Below are 15,543 nucleotides of genomic sequence, written 5' to 3' on the forward strand. Positions count from 1 at the left end.
ATGCCGGTACTTCTATCAGAGCAGTCCTGTGACAGAGGCAGGGAAGTGATGTTTCCATTTTACAGATGAGTAAACTGAGGCTCAGAGAGGTTAAATGACTTTGACAATGTCTTATGAATCTAAGTGTTCTGACTCTGCAGCCATTGTTCTTTCTGCCTCTATGTATTATGTTTTAAACTGCTCAGATGAGAGTAATAAACATGTCAAAATTATTAGAAAAGGCCTCTGGAGAAATGTTGAAAGGATTGGTGTGATTCAGCTTAAAGAAGAGAAGGTCACAGGGGGATACACTTTAAGCATGAAATTTCTGCAGCTCATTTTCAGAACTGAGTGCCTTCCTTATTTTGTCTGGATCTGAAATCTTCCCCCAGGGTGTCCTGCTTTCATGGACAAAGAAGTTTAAGGCGCGGGGAGTTCAGGGCACAGACGTAGTGAGCTCTCTGACCAATGCTATGAGAAAACACAAGGTAAGGAATCCATCTCCGCGTGGGGAGGTCTCCCAGTTCTAGCCCCTTTCTCTTGCGGGGGTAAGGGGAGAATGTGGGGGAGGGTTGTCTGCTACATGCCTGCCCTTGAAGGAGAATCAGAGACGGATTTGATCTTAGGGAAGGTCTCACTGTAGCACAGATGCTGCCGATTTGGATAAACCCACCTGTGGGCCTTGGCATGTGGAGAGTGTTCCGATCACTGTTGAAGGGTGACCCACACTTCCCTGGGGCCTCCTCAGCTGCCACAGCCCCTGGGGGTCTTGGTTAGACCTGATGCTGTGTGTGATGCTCCAACCGCCACCTTTCCTCTCTGAAGCTTAAAAGGTCACTTTCTTTCCTGTCTGACTCTCGATCCCACTCTCCACTCTCTACTCATTGAGTATCTCTGTTTGTTGAATACATTTTATGATAATTTAAAGAACTATAGAAGCAAGACATGCTCCTTGCAGAGCTGAGAAGTACACAAATAAACCCAAATGACTTGCTACCCTGACAGCATGAGGAATATATTGATGTATACCCTTCCAGTCTTTTTTCTCTTTAAAGTTGCTCTCATGTTCTTTTGTATCCTTTGTTTTTCTCTTGTTTTCATTTCACTTTAAAATGCTCCCCCAAACCTTGTGGAACCATGGTGTAATAACCCACGTTGACTTGGTAGAACGGGAAACCCATGGTGGTGCCCACAGAGAGGACTTGGCTGAGGCTGGTTAAGATGTCCCCATGGGCAAGGACTTTGGTGTTTTCTCCTGGAAACGCTATTGCTCCTAGGATAAACATGCTTTTCTCAGGGTCCCTCAAACATGGGCTGGAGTCCTGGTGATCGGTCCCTCGTATTTTCATTGCTCAGAGGCTTTCACCCACAGAGCAGGAGCGTGAGTTTCACCCTTCAGCTCCCAACTGCTCTTTCTCTCCCCTGAACCTTGACAAGGGCCTTATTCCTTACAGGCAGGCCCAGAAGGCAGGATCTAGAGATTGTCTCAACCAGGCACCTTCACTGCTTTTGCTTCCTCTGTGGGGAAACATAAAGGGATAACACCTCCCTCCCACCCACTGATGCCCTCTGGGACTTGTTGTCCAGCAGGATTTAGATGTGGACATCCTGGCTTTGGTCAATGACACCGTGGGGACCATGATGACGTGCGCCTATGATGATCCCTACTGTGAAGTTGGTGTCATCATTGGTAACTCAATTTGACTTGCTTTTTGGAGGAGGGCGAAAGGGGTTGGTTTGGGGCTTCGTTTCGGGGAACTCTGAGTAAATTCTGTGGGAAGGTTATTGGCACTTTCTACTTAGAAGAAGCAACATAGGGAGATGGAAAATTAATATATGCATTCATTCAGCAAGTGTTTACTGAGTGCCTGTTGTGTGCCAGGACTTGTGCTCTGCATCAGATTCTCAGTGGTGAGAGTCCCAAAGGTTCCTGTACTCATGAAGCGTTCAGTGCGAAGGTGGGTGAGAGACCGAAAAGGCCTAAACAAGTAATATAAATTCAGGTGGTGGTTAGTATGATAAGGAATATAAAGCAGGGTGATGTGACTGAGAGTGAGTGTGGTGGGGTGGTCAGGCCGGGCCTTGCTGAGAGGTGACATTTGAGCAGGGACCTCAGTGATGAGGAGGAGGGAGCAAAGCAGAGCTGGTGAGGAAGAGAGTCCCTGTGGCCTCTGAGATGGGAATGAGTCTGGGGTGCTCGAGAAACCCTAAAAGGCCGAATCAAAGCGAGTGAGGCTGAGGGTAGAAGGCCTTTCACGTGAGAGAGTGGACAGGACTGGGCAGGTGGCCTAGGACACGGAGCACAGTCACTGGAAGGTCTTTGGCTTTTGCCCCAGGGGAGGCAGGGCGCGGGAGGACTTTGGGTGGCGGATGGCTAAGTGGGGTGTGCATTTTTTTTTTTTATATAAATTTATTTATTTTTTGGCTGCGTTGGGCCTTCATTGCTGTGTGTGGGCCTGGACCAGGGAGGCCGCAGCGCAGCGGGTGGGGGGGGGTCTGGTGGGTGGTCTCAACACCTGAGCTGGGAGGGGCTCTCCTGGAGGGGTCCGTGAGAAGGCTGTGCAGGGGACAGTAAGGCCAAATGGACCGGGTTCATAGACTGTTCTCAAACATCCCTGCAGCTTCCCTTTTCCTTTACCGCTATTGGGGGAAGTTTTCTGAATTGCTTTTTCTTAATTTCCAACTCACTCTCCTCAGCCTGACTTTCCCAAAGGGCAGGGTCTTTACAGTGGAGGGGCTTGATCTGCCTTCCTGTTTCTGGAGCCCCACACCTCTGGATGGGCCTGGCACTTGTCGGTCATGGCATCTGCTACTGCCCACTGTGTCTGTCTTAGCGACTGTGTCTGGTAACCTGCCAATTGGGTGCCATGCCCAAACAGTGTCTGTGCTTTTCTGAGAAAAGCTTTTTCCAAATATTCTTTTATACTCTGATTCTCTACATCTCTTACTTCTCATGTTGGCTTTAAAATTCTGACACCAGAGTATCAGCCAGGGGAAGATACTTTAAAAAAAATAATTTTTTAAACAGCTTTATTGGGGAATTCCCTGGCAGTCCAGTGGTTAAGACTCCCTGTTTCCACTGCTGGGGAGCTGGGTTCGATCCTGGTCGGGGAACTAAGATCCCATAAGCCACGCGATGTGGCCAAAAACAAAAACAAAAACAGCTTTACTGAGGCATAAAATCCTCTCATTTAGTTGTATAATTCAGTGATTTTTAGTGAATTTATAGAGTTTTGTAACCATCACCACAATCCAATTAGCACACTTCCATTATCCCAACAGGTCCCAAACCTATTGGCTGCAGATTGTGCCTATCTGCAGCCACTCCCCACTACTCAAGTGTTTGAGGTATTTCCTTGGAGTGAGTTTGTGTTTGAATAATGGCATGTTGCTTTCTTATGTGATAACTAATCACTGTCAAAGATAAGGATGTAGCTTATGCTAGGAACAATTTGTGGCAGGCTATGAGTAAGGAATATTTTTAGTATCAAATAGAGAAGAAGCTAAGTAGCATAGGGAAAGGATTAAAAATATTACTCTGGGTCGGTGATTTTTTTTTAAAACATATTTACAAAGTTTGGTTAACTCATCCTCCTCTTAGTAAATATACTGTCAGTTTTCATACATATTCATCAGGGACTTCTTCACAATTGACTCCATTGATAACAGCAAACCATTAACACCCTGACAAGTGTTGACTTGACATGTCAGCTTTATTCCTCATGAACTCCCCGGCTCGCCAAAAGCTGCTTCCCTCAGCGAGAACCAGCCCCCGGAGTGGATGAAAAGCACTTTGTGATGCGTTCAGAGGACTCTTGGGCAGTTGAGAGTCCCCTCTGTCTTTGTCCAGCTGGGAGCCCTCACGTCTCTGTTTTCTCTCTGATCCCTCGTCCAGGCACCGGCACCAACGCGTGCTACATGGAGGACATGAGCAACATTGAGCTGGTAGAAGGTGACGAGGGGAGGATGTGCATCAACACCGAGTGGGGGGCCTTCGGGGACGACGGGGCCCTGGAGGACATCCGCACTGAGTTCGACCGGGAGCTGGACCTCGGCTCTCTCAACCCCGGGAAGCAGCTGTGAGTACCCTGTGCTGTAATCTGGGCATCGGCACCGGGAAATGTCCACTTATTCAGGTACGCTTTACACCTGGGAGGCTTCTTAGCTGTGACTCGTTATCCATCACAGGGAGTTTATGAGTCAAGGCTTGTATTTCAGTTTCACCGGACAGATGAGGAAAGTGAAAGCCAAGGAAATTGAGCGATTTCCCGTAGCTCATATCCCTGATTCAAATTCAGTCCAGAGGTGGGGGAGATACAGCTGTGAACTAGGTGTCCTGGCTTCTTGGCGCATTTGGATGAGTGGCCACAGAACAAACCAGTGCAGCCTGAGGAAGCACACCCTCCTCGTTTGTGTTCCCCTTCCGCCCCGCCCCCTCCTGCTCCGAGGCCTAATCATGCAGCACCTGGTGTGACCCTCTCAGTCTCAGGTCTTGCCGAGCCTTTCTCTGCTCTCATCCCACACTCACCTGTAGTATAAGTGTTCGGGGTCTGCCTCAGCTCTGCCTGTATGCTGAGCTCCCTGAAGGCGGTTACACCTGTGATTTTCCTTTCCTTTCTACACATAGGGTCTTACATATTATTGCAGCTCATTAAGTGTTTGTTTAAAAAAAAAAAAGTGTTGAATGAAAAAACGCTTACAATTTTAAAAAATAATTTCAGACTTACAAAAAGGTAGTGAAAATAGTATAAAATTCCCCTTCACTCAAATTCCCTAATAGTAACATTCTCTCTCTGTGTATATGTATATACACAGACACATAAAATACACATATGTCTATATAAAATTATTTTTCTGAACATTTGAGACTAAAATCGCAAACGTAATATCTCTTCACCCCTAAATACTTCAGAGTGTATTATCTGAAAAGAATTACATTCTCTTATATAATTAAAGTATAATTATCAAAATTAGGAAATTAACACTTAATCAGTTCTAATCTCTAATTTACAGGTCTTATTCAAAACTCACCTGCTGCCCCACTAATGTCCTTTATAAGAAAAAAAAAAAATTGTCCTGGTCCAGGTCCAGGATCACACATTACATGTTGCTGCCGTGTCTCTTTAGCCTCCTTTAATCTTCTGTAATATCTGTTTGGTTTTCATGATCTTCAAGCATGCAAGCCATTTATTTCACAGAACGTCCCTCAACTTGGATTTGTCTGACGTTCCCTCATGATTAGATTCAGGCGATGTATTTTTGGCAGGACTATCACACAAGTGGTGTGTGTCCTCCCGTGGGCATCGGATCTGGAAGCACATGTTGTTTGTTCCGTTACTGGGGATGCTAACTCAGATCACTTGGTTAAGGGGATATGAAAGAGGTTTCTGCACCGTAAGGTCATTATTATTCCCTCTATAATGAATAAGTATCTGGTGAAGAGATACTTTGAGACTATATAAATACCCTGTTTCTCATTAAACTTTCACTCTCTAATTTTAGCATCCATTGATGAATTTCTAGATCCATCATTCCCTCTAGGTTATTAGTTGTTATTCTACTATAAGTAAGAGCTTTCCTATCTCCTCCATTTATCTACTTATACTAATATGGATTCTTTTTTAATTTAATAGGTTATAATTCCTTCCTATTATATTTCTTTTGATATTCAAATTCTTTTCAGATTTAGCCAGTGGAAGCTCCTTCAAGCTAGTCCCTGTGTCCTTCTGACATGATTCCATCACTCTTTAAGTACTTCCTTATTTTCTGGCACAATAAGGTGCTCTAGGCTCACCATGCACTTTCCCAGCCCCAGCCTTGGAATCAACCATTTTCCCAAGAAGCCCTGGTGAATAAATATTTTAAGTACCTCCTAGAAACCACTCAACACTAGAAGTGCATACCTGGGGAGCAAATTTCTGCTTTGGATGCACCTGGTCCCCAGCACACACCCATTTCACTGGTGACACAGAGCAGCCACAGCCCAAGGAAGTGGTGCCATTTTGGGAACTTTATCATCCTCGTCCTATCCATTTCACTTAAAATAAATTCCACTCCCCCAAACCCAACCTGGATTTCTTTTGATTGTCTTGTTTCTGCAACGTTCTAAGACTTTATATGAAATAGATAAAGTTGATTAGGAAACACGTTGTCCTTGATTTTGTATCTTATGTTTGCAGAATAAAAATTATATTTAATAGTTTACTTGGGAAACAGTAAGTAATTGCTTGTTGTATGCAGACTGAGAGTCCAGGTGTAGGTAGCCTGGTGGGATATTTCATCCATATTATTGTAGAACCTCTCTGGAGCTATCCAAGCCCATCTCACAGACACAGCATGTTTCTCTCTTGGGCAGAAACATGTGTAGGAGTTGGAAACATTTGAAATTGGGATTTGTCATGCTATGGTTGGTGATGCTGGGAAAGTACCTGAAGTCTCTGAAGTTGAGATTCCTTATGCCTAATATGAGAATGGCACCCCCATGGCCAAGGGTGATTTGAGATAAAGATTTTTGGAATCAAGCACTTTGTGATCAGGAAAGAATCTTAGGTTTCCTCTAGTTTAGTCCTCCCCTTTTATAGGTGAGGAGAATGTAGCTCAGAGAGGATGAGTGGGTTCCCAAGGGCACCCCAAGCTGGGACAGGGACTGAGGCCTCCTGACCTGTAAAGAGGCCCTTCCACTACTCATGCTCCAAACCATGGGCTGTGGCTCATGGGCTTTGAGAAAGGATGCTGCATAACCAGAGGCATTGCTGCGACTGATCTGTTCACCAAATTGTAGGTTTGAGAAGATGATCAGCGGCCTGTACCTAGGTGAACTCGTCAGGCTCATCTTGCTGAAGATGGCCAAGGCAGGCCTCCTGTTTGGCGGCGAGAAATCCTCCGCTCTCCACATTAAGGGCAAGATTGAAACACGGCACGTGGCTGCCATGGAGAAGTAAGCTGCTGGCAGGGTCCCTTTCACCTTGACTCTGCAGAGGGTTAGGGTGGGCAACCAAGGAGTGGTGTGCTCATGGTGGTGGTGCGCAGAAGGAACCAGATCTTCCTTCTTCGCAGGACGATTTCATACCTGGGCGCAGCTTCAGGTGTATTAGCAATGCTTGCCACGCCTCACATGTGGCTTCTTGTTGGTTTCAGCAGCCAGGGATTCTGCTGTCGGAGGTCTGCACCCTCCTCATGTTTTGTTACCTTTTTCCTCACTGAAGTGGTGACATAACATTTTTAGGGTCACAGACCCCTTTGAGAATCTGATTTAAGTTCTGGACCCTTTACCCCCAAAATGCACATTTGCACACCATTTTGCTTATAATATCAGGGCATCCTTGGACCCGTTAAAACCCAAGCATGGAATCCAAGTTAAGAATTCCTGCTATAGCAATAACCTTCTCTACCTGGTGCTGTCAGGGACTGGCTTTGGCTTTGGCTTTGGTGATTAGGGGGCTCACACAAAGGTGTGTAGTGGGGAGCTGACTGGTGATGGTGGCTGGCCCCCGTCGACCCAGGATCCTGTTCCTCAGGCTTAGAAACCCTGGCATTGCCCTGAGCTTTGCAATCAGCTTAGATTCTGAGTTCAACAAGGTGACATCTGACTCCCAGAGTCTGTGTTTATGCAGAGCTTGGCAGAGACTGAGTTTCTGTAAAAGGCAGTATAGCACAGGATGCTTAAAAGGGTGGGCTCTGTAATCGAACTGCCTGAGTTCAAATCCTGCCCCTTGCACTTACCAGCTGTGTGCCTGTGGACAGGTTACCTACCCTGTCTGTGCCTCAGATCCCTCTTCTGTACAATAGGATAATGACAGTACTCCCCCCAGGATTGTTGTGAGGGCTGAGTTAACACATGTGAAGTCCTTAGACAAGCACCTGGCACATAGTGTGCAATAAATGGTGGCTGCCGTGATCATTGTTGAAATCGTCATTATTATCATATGACTATGTGCCAGCCTGTTTATTTTCACAGTCCTGAGAGGTGGGAATGCTGGCTCTCTGAGGGGGACTCCCATGGGATGGAGAAGTGCGGTCCTCTCATTCCTGTCCCCTGGCCAGGTATAAAGAAGGCCTGGCTAATACAAGAGAGATCCTGACGGATCTGGGCCTGGAGCCTTCAGAGGCCGACTGCGTCGCGGTCCAGCACGTCTGCACCATCGTTTCCTTCCGCTCAGCCAATCTCTGTGCGGCGGCCCTGGCAGCCATCCTAACACGCCTGCGGGAGAACAAGAAGCTGGTGCGGCTCCGGACCACGGTGGGCATGGATGGCACACTCTACAAGATCCACCCCCAGTGAGTGCTGGCCGCCGGCCCACACCCCCTGCAAATGACTCCAGTCTGTCTGCTTGGAACCGAGTCCAGTTTTGTCTCTAAACTACGCTGCTTCTCTGGGTTGCTGGACCCAACTCTCTTCTCTGGTTCTGAGATTACAGGGGAAGGGGTGAATTCAGAGATTACATTCATCTAGCTGGCTGGGTTGCTTTAGGGGATCATTCTTAAAGGAATATTCTGCTAAAACCAATTGCCTGACTAGCAAAGCCGTGTGTTTATCCATCTGTCTATCCATCTATTCATCTATCTATCCATTATTATTGAATACTTGCTATGTGGTAAGATTGGAAAGTAAGATACACCCAGTTATAAATGGGGAAAACTCAGGATGGCAGGGGTTGCTAAGTCCACATGAAAGATACCAGTAGGAAGACACAGGGAAATGAGAATTTCCCAGAAGGAGGGAGCACGAAAGTCCCTCTGACTAACAGAGGTGTTATTGGAAGTCAGGTGGGTACACCTGGGAAGAGCTGGGGAAAGAACCCTTCCCCTTTGGGCAGAGATGATGTTAAGCCAATACATTATGTGTGGACATGCCCTACTGCTTATAATATTAGTGATAAAATAACCACTTCTTTGAGCCTTCCAAGTGTCCCTTCCACTGTCCCAGCTGTCCTGGTCCCTACCCCCAGTCACCCCCATCTTCCCCCTCCATCCAGCAACTGAAGGGGTGAGCCTTGGCCCAGCAGGGCTCCCCAGGAACCCGTTCCTCTGCTACACCTGCGTCTGTTCCTATTGGCTGGGCCCGGGCCTTTATGATGTTTACATATTTTGCCATCCCCCCTCCGCCTCCAGATACCCAAAACGCCTGCACAAGGTGGTGAGGAAACTGGTCCCGAACTGTGACGTCCGCTTCCTCCTGTCGGAGAGTGGTAGCACCAAGGGGGCCGCCATGGTGACCGCAGTGGCCTCCCGCGTGCAGGCCCAGCGGAAGCAGATTGACAAGGTGCTGGCTTTGTTCCGGCTGACCCGAGAGCAACTTGTGGGCGTTCGGGACAAGATGCGGGTTGAGCTCGAGTACGGGCTGAAGAGGGACACCCACCCGCTGGCCACGGTCAAGATGCTGCCCACCTACGTCTGCGGGATGCCAGATGGCACAGGTGGGCCGTGCACAGCTCCCTTCTCTGATGGGCCACCCAGAGCTCGTATCAAAACTCCTTAAATCCAGTTAGGTCTTTTGTTTCAAGAGCCTTGGGTTCATGTCTAGAATGGAGGGAGGAGGGTTGGGGTAGAAGGTTAGTACTCTGCTGAATCTATTTGCTTTGGTTGATCCACGGCACTGGCAGTGAAGAATACCTAAGTTAGGTTCCATGTGTGTGAAGACCCAGATGCTGTTCCCAGGGGCTACCATCTGGACACTTGGAGTGTCTGGCTTGTCTTCCACCCTCTTCTCTGGCTCTCTTCTCTCCTGGGGCTTGGCTCTCTTCCTCTCCCCTCTCTTCACTTTCTGCCCCTGACTTTTCCGATACTTGATCCTTCTCCTGGTCCTCTGTGCTCGTCTGACGGGAGCCACAAAACAGTGAGGTCAGTTCTTTAGACAGGTTACTCCACCTCTTTGAATCTCATGAGTCTCACCCAGATATAATGACCTTTGTAAAATGCTTCATATCTTTAATTTGCTTTTGAACGTTTAATTTCATTTTGTGCTCACAACTACTCTGTATGTTATATAAAGAGAATGATTCCCATTTTATGGATGCCAAAACTGAGACTCAGAGAGGTTAGGTGACATACTCAAGGTCACACAGTTGTACTTGGAATCTCTCAACAACAAAGATCTTTTCCAGAGCCAGTATTGTTCGAGTCTACTTGGGGGGAAAAGAATAACAGCAGTAAAAGACACTATTCAACTATTCATTCTTTCATCACTTTTATCCTTTTGCCTTTATTCCTCAAAGTTTCATTAAGCACATGCTACTTGTCAGGCTCTGTTGTAGGCACGGTAACAGAGCAGTGAAGAAAACACAGTCCCTACCCTTATGGAGCCTAAGTTCTGTTGGGCTGGCAGACAGTAAACAAATAAACGCCAGGTGATGCCGTGTAATGACAGGGCTATGAAGAAAAATAGACCACCATCAGGGGTAAGAGAACTGGCTGAGAGTGAGGTCTTTGGCAAATTCAAGGAACAGCAAAATGACCGGTGTGGCTAGAACAGAGTGAATGAGGCAGGGAGAGAGGTGAGGAATCACACAGAACAGACTGACATGCTCTGCAGTGTCAGAGAACCGAGAGGCACTGCACTGTGGGGGCCCTGGACGGTGATGGACGTCAGACTCGATACAGTTTCTTATTAGTCAGGTGGGGGTGTGAGAATCCAGGGAAGGGGAGAGCAGGACAGAAGAATCATTTCACGCTCAGAATGAACAGTTCCTCTAGGCCATATAGACAGGATGGAAGCACCTTCCTGAGTCCATTGTAGTCAGGTAGCCTGGCCTGCATTCACCCTCAGAGGCTCCCTGAGCATAAGTATCATGTGTGGCCTTTACCAGACAGCAAGAAAAGCAGGCTGGCCTCAGATGGGCTCAGGGTGCCTGCCCAGTGCTCTGACACTGTGCTTGGTGACCGCCACGCCCCTTTGGCCCATGAGCCCCAGGCGGGCAGGCTCTGGATCTGCTCACTTTCAGCATCACCTCTTCCTCCCAATGCCTGCACACAAGACCCTGCTTGGTGCGTGCCGGTGGAATGCAGCCCCCACTTTCTCCACCACAGAGAAAGGCAAGTTCCTCGCCCTGGATCTGGGGGGAACCAACTTCCGGGTCCTTCTGGTGAAGATCAGAAGCGGACGGAGGTCGGTGCGAATGTACAACAAGATCTTCGCCATCCCCCTGGAGATCATGCAGGGCACCGGCGAGGAGGTAAATGCCGGGCAGGGGGTTCCGCACTCCGAGGTGCCAGCCTGCCACCCCGTACAGTGCAGGCCTGGCATGACTGCCGCTCTCTCCCTGCAGCTGTTTGACCACATCGTGCAGTGCATCGCTGACTTCCTGGACTACATGGGCCTCAAGGGAGCCCAGCTGCCTTTGGGCTTCACATTCTCATTTCCCTGCAGGCAGGCGAGCATTGACAAGGTAAGACGGCCCAGCCTGGTGGGCCCATTCCCTCCTACACCCGGGGAATCTCGAGACAGCTCTGAGTCACTGTTCATTTTATTTCGGGGTCTCAGGTTCAGGGCAGCTGGGGAGACATGATCGAGAATTTGGACCATTTAATTTTTTTCTATTTACTGTGTTCCCTTTTCATTATTATTGTTTCTTTGATTGAAGTTTACAAAATAATTTAGTGTAGTATACAATAAAGGGACACATGGATAAGGCTACTGTTAAAAAAGAGGTCAAATCATATTATCGAGAGATAAGAAGAGGTAATGACCAGTTAAGGCCAGTTATAACTCTTAGTCCACAATATTACCTGGGTCTTCCTGTGTAAACAGGGAAATGCAATAGGTCGTAGGGTTTTTATTGTCTGATGAACAAAAGCATACCAGTGCATCAGAAGAAATGCATTTCTTTCCTGATATTAGAATTTCAGGAGTTTATCACATAGACACTTACCTAGTTGCCATTGAAGAACATCATGGATAATGATTTTAATAAATTATTCATAATAATTTCAAAATGTACATCACAAGATTTTTCTTGGAATTCTTGGATAAAAGCACCATTCACCAGCTTATGGAGAACAGAGCACTCTCTCTTGCTCTCTGATAGGCTTATGTCAACCAAGCTTACAGGACTGGCGTAAAAGCAGAACACCACTCCTCAATTTATAGAGAGAACTCTGGTCAGCACAGCAAGTCAGCCAGAGAGCTCATGACAATAATAAGAATGACTCAAAGATTTGTTAAGATTTTGTCTAATCCAGTCAATGTCCCCATGATGTACACAGTATTTTTGCTTTGTTTATTTTACCATTTTTTATTGTGGTAAAATAGATATAACATTTACCACTTTGACTGTTTTTAAGTGTACACTGGTACACTTAAAAAGTACAAGTGTACTGTGGCATTAAGTACACTCACATTGTTATGAAACTATCACCACTATCCATCTTCCGAACTCTTTCATCTTCCCAAACTGAAACTCTATACCCATTAAACAATAACTCTTCATTTGCCCCTCTCCCAGCCCCTGGTAACCTTTCCTTTACTCTCTGTCTCTATAAATTTGACTATTCTAGGTACCTCATATAAGTAGAATCATAACAGTATTTGTTATTTTGTGACTGGCTTATTTCACTTAGCATAATGTTCTCAAGGGGTCATCCACGTAGAATTTCCTTCCTTTTTAAAGCTGAGTGATATTTTATTGTATGTACACACACTATTTTTAATCACCATTTTGTAGTTAAGAAAAATGGAGGCACAAAGAGGTTAAGTTGTCCAGGTTACCACATCTATAAACAGTGGTAGAGGAGTTATTCCAGGACACTGGCCTGAGAGCCCAGGTTCTTGCACTCTACCCTCGGGATCAGGACCTGGAGCCCAGTGTTTTTGGACCATTTTTGCTATAATGCACAGTACACTTACATATATATAATCAAAATAAAAAAATCCAGGAATAGTACCTATCCTTATTTTGTGCATTATACTCTATTTTCTATCCTATTTATGTATTTATTTATTTTTGGCTGTGCCACACGGCTTGTGGGATCTTAGTGCTCTGACCAAGGATCGAAGTTGGGGGCCCCAGCAGTGAGAGCGCTGAGTCCTAACCACTGGACCACCACCAGGGAATTCCCTATTTCACTTTTCATATGAGGAAATTGAGGCATGCAGTCTTATCCAATCGGTAGCTGCAAAATCAGAACTGAAACAGAGCTCTGCAGGGCTCGGAGAATGCTATGAAAACACTCTTCACCAGGCCTACCCCCACTGCCCCCCAGTCATTCAGAGAACAGGGAGAGAGGGGTTCAAAAGGCAAAATTATCTGGTAATATGGCTAGATCTCTCAAAATTAAAAATGCCAGAATGCTAAGAGCCATAAGATCCATTTCTCAAGATTCCATTTCTTAAAATGTACCTAAGGAGGAATGAACAAGGATGTTCACTACAGCATCACTTTTTAATAATGAAAAATTAGAAATAACCCAAATGTCTGGCAATGGAGAATGACTAAATAAACTATGGTATTTCAGTCATACAGAATTACTTGCTTTTTATTTAACAAACACATACATAGTGTTTGCTCAGTGCCGGACACTGTTCTAAATGCTTCACAGATATTACCTACCTAGTCGGGAGGCAAGAGCATGCGGTAGTTAAGAGCATGGGTCTGGAACCACATTGCCGCAGGTTGAATCTTGGCTTCTCCACTTACTGGCTGTGTGACTTTGGGCAAATTATTTAACCTCTGCACCTTTGGCTTCCTCATTTGAAAAATGGCGATTAAAATAGTACTTGTTTTATAGGGTTTTTTTTTTTTTTAATTTTCTGTGCAATTATATTTGAGGAATATTTTCCATATTAACTGACCTGGAATGGTCTAAAAGATATATTACTGAGAAAGAGAAACAAATTGCAATAGTCCACACACAGTATGAATTTATTTGAAAATACATGTAAGCAGAGAGAAAAAGGTCTGAAAGGATTCATATCAAACTGATAATAGAGGTTACCTCTCAGGTTTGGGGGGATGGGGAATTAAAGTGGACTTTGTCCTTATCGATAATACTTTAATGTTTTACAAAGGTAATGCATTCCTGTATTACTGCTGCTATTAAAAATTAATGCAGAGGGCTTCCCTGGTGGCGCAGTGGTTGAGAGTCTGCCTGCTAGTGCAGGGGACACGGGTTCGAGCTCTGGTCCGGGAAAATCCCACATGCCGCGGAGCTACTGGGCCCGTGAGCCACAATTACTGAGCCTGCGCGTCTGGAGCCTGTGCTCCGCAACAAGACAGGCCGTGACAGTGAGAGGCCCGTGCACCGCGATGAGGAGTGGCCCCCGCTTGCCACAACTGGAGAAAGCGCTCGCACAGAAATGAAGACCCAACACAGCCATAAATAAATAAATTAATTTTTAAAAAAATTAGAACGATTTACTTAAAAAAAAAAAAATTAACGCAGGAATCCCCATAAGGTTAACAGCTGATCTTTCAGCAGAAACTCTGCAAGCCAAGAAGGGTATGGCAGGACATATTTAAAGTGATGAAAAGGAAAAATCTACAACCAAGATTACTCTACCCAGCAAGGATCTCATTCAGATTCGATGGAGAAATTAAAACCTTTACAGACAAGCAAAAGCTAAGAGAATTCAGCACTACGAAACCAGCTTTACAACAAATGCTAAAGGAACTTCTCTAGGCAGGAAACACAAGAGAAGGAAAAGATCTACAATAACAACCCTAAAACAATTAAGAAAATGGGAATAGGAACATACATATCGATAATTACCTTAAATGTAAATGGATTAAATGCTCCAACCAAAAGACACAGGCTCGCTGAATGGATACAAAAACAAGACCCATATATATGCTGTCTACAAGAGACCCACTTCAGACCTAGGGACACATACAGACTGCTAGTGAGGGGATGGAAAAAGATATTCCATGCAAATGGAAAACAGAAGAAAGCTGGAGTAGCAATACTCATATCAGAAAAAATAGACTTTAAAAGAAAGACTATTACAAAAGACAAGAAGGACACTACATAATGATCAAGGGATCAATTTAAGAAGAAGATATAACAATTGTAAATATTTATGCACCCAACATAGGAGCACTTCAATACATAAGGCAAATGCTAACAGCCATAAAAGGGGAAATCGACAGTAACACAATCATAGTAGGGGACTTTAACACCCCACTTTCACCAATGGACAGATCATCCAAAATGAAAATAAATAAGGAAACACAAGCTTCAAATGACACATTAAACAAGATGGACTTAATTGATATTTATAGGACATTCCATCCAAAAACAACAGAATACACTTTCTTCTCAAGTGCTCATGGAACATTCTCCAGGATAGATCACATCTTGGGTCACAAATCAAGCCTTGGTAAATTTACAAAAACTGAAATCAAATCAAGTATCTTTTCTGACCACAACACTATAAGACTAGATATCAATTACAGGAAAAAAACTGTAAAAAATACAAACACATGGAGGCTAAACAATACACTACTAAATAACCGAGAGATCACTGAAGAAATCAAAGAGGAAATCAAAAAATACCTAGAAACAAATAACAATGAAAACACGACCCAAAATCTATGGGATGCAGCAAAAGCAGTTCTAAGAGGGAAGTTTATA

The 15,543-nt window shown here is 45.3% G+C and overlaps 1 protein-coding gene across 4 annotated transcripts in view; it reads left to right on the forward strand.

Annotated features, from left to right (window-relative positions):
• HKDC1 (hexokinase domain containing 1) overlaps positions 1–15,543 on the forward strand; it is a 54,929-nt gene that overhangs the window by 26,366 nt on the left and 13,020 nt on the right. For 3 of the 4 annotated variants that reach the window (XM_082407282.1, XM_082407283.1, XM_082407285.1), the window contains 8 exons: positions 372–467; positions 1,567–1,669; positions 3,875–4,058; positions 6,761–6,916; positions 8,023–8,256; positions 9,091–9,395; positions 11,005–11,150; positions 11,244–11,363. In XM_082407282.1, the coding sequence (XP_082263408.1) occupies positions 372–467; positions 1,567–1,669; positions 3,875–4,058; positions 6,761–6,916; positions 8,023–8,256; positions 9,091–9,395; positions 11,005–11,150; positions 11,244–11,363 (1,344 nt within the window). The remainder of the gene's footprint in view (positions 1–371; positions 468–1,566; positions 1,670–3,874; positions 4,059–6,760; positions 6,917–8,022; positions 8,257–9,090; positions 9,396–11,004; positions 11,151–11,243; positions 11,364–15,543) is intronic. The other variant, XM_082407284.1, reaches the window with a different exon arrangement.

This window comes from Balaenoptera borealis, assembly GCF_965194805.1.
Source record: "Balaenoptera borealis genome assembly, chromosome: 10".
NCBI classification, from domain to species: domain Eukaryota; kingdom Metazoa; phylum Chordata; class Mammalia; order Artiodactyla; family Balaenopteridae; genus Balaenoptera; species Balaenoptera borealis.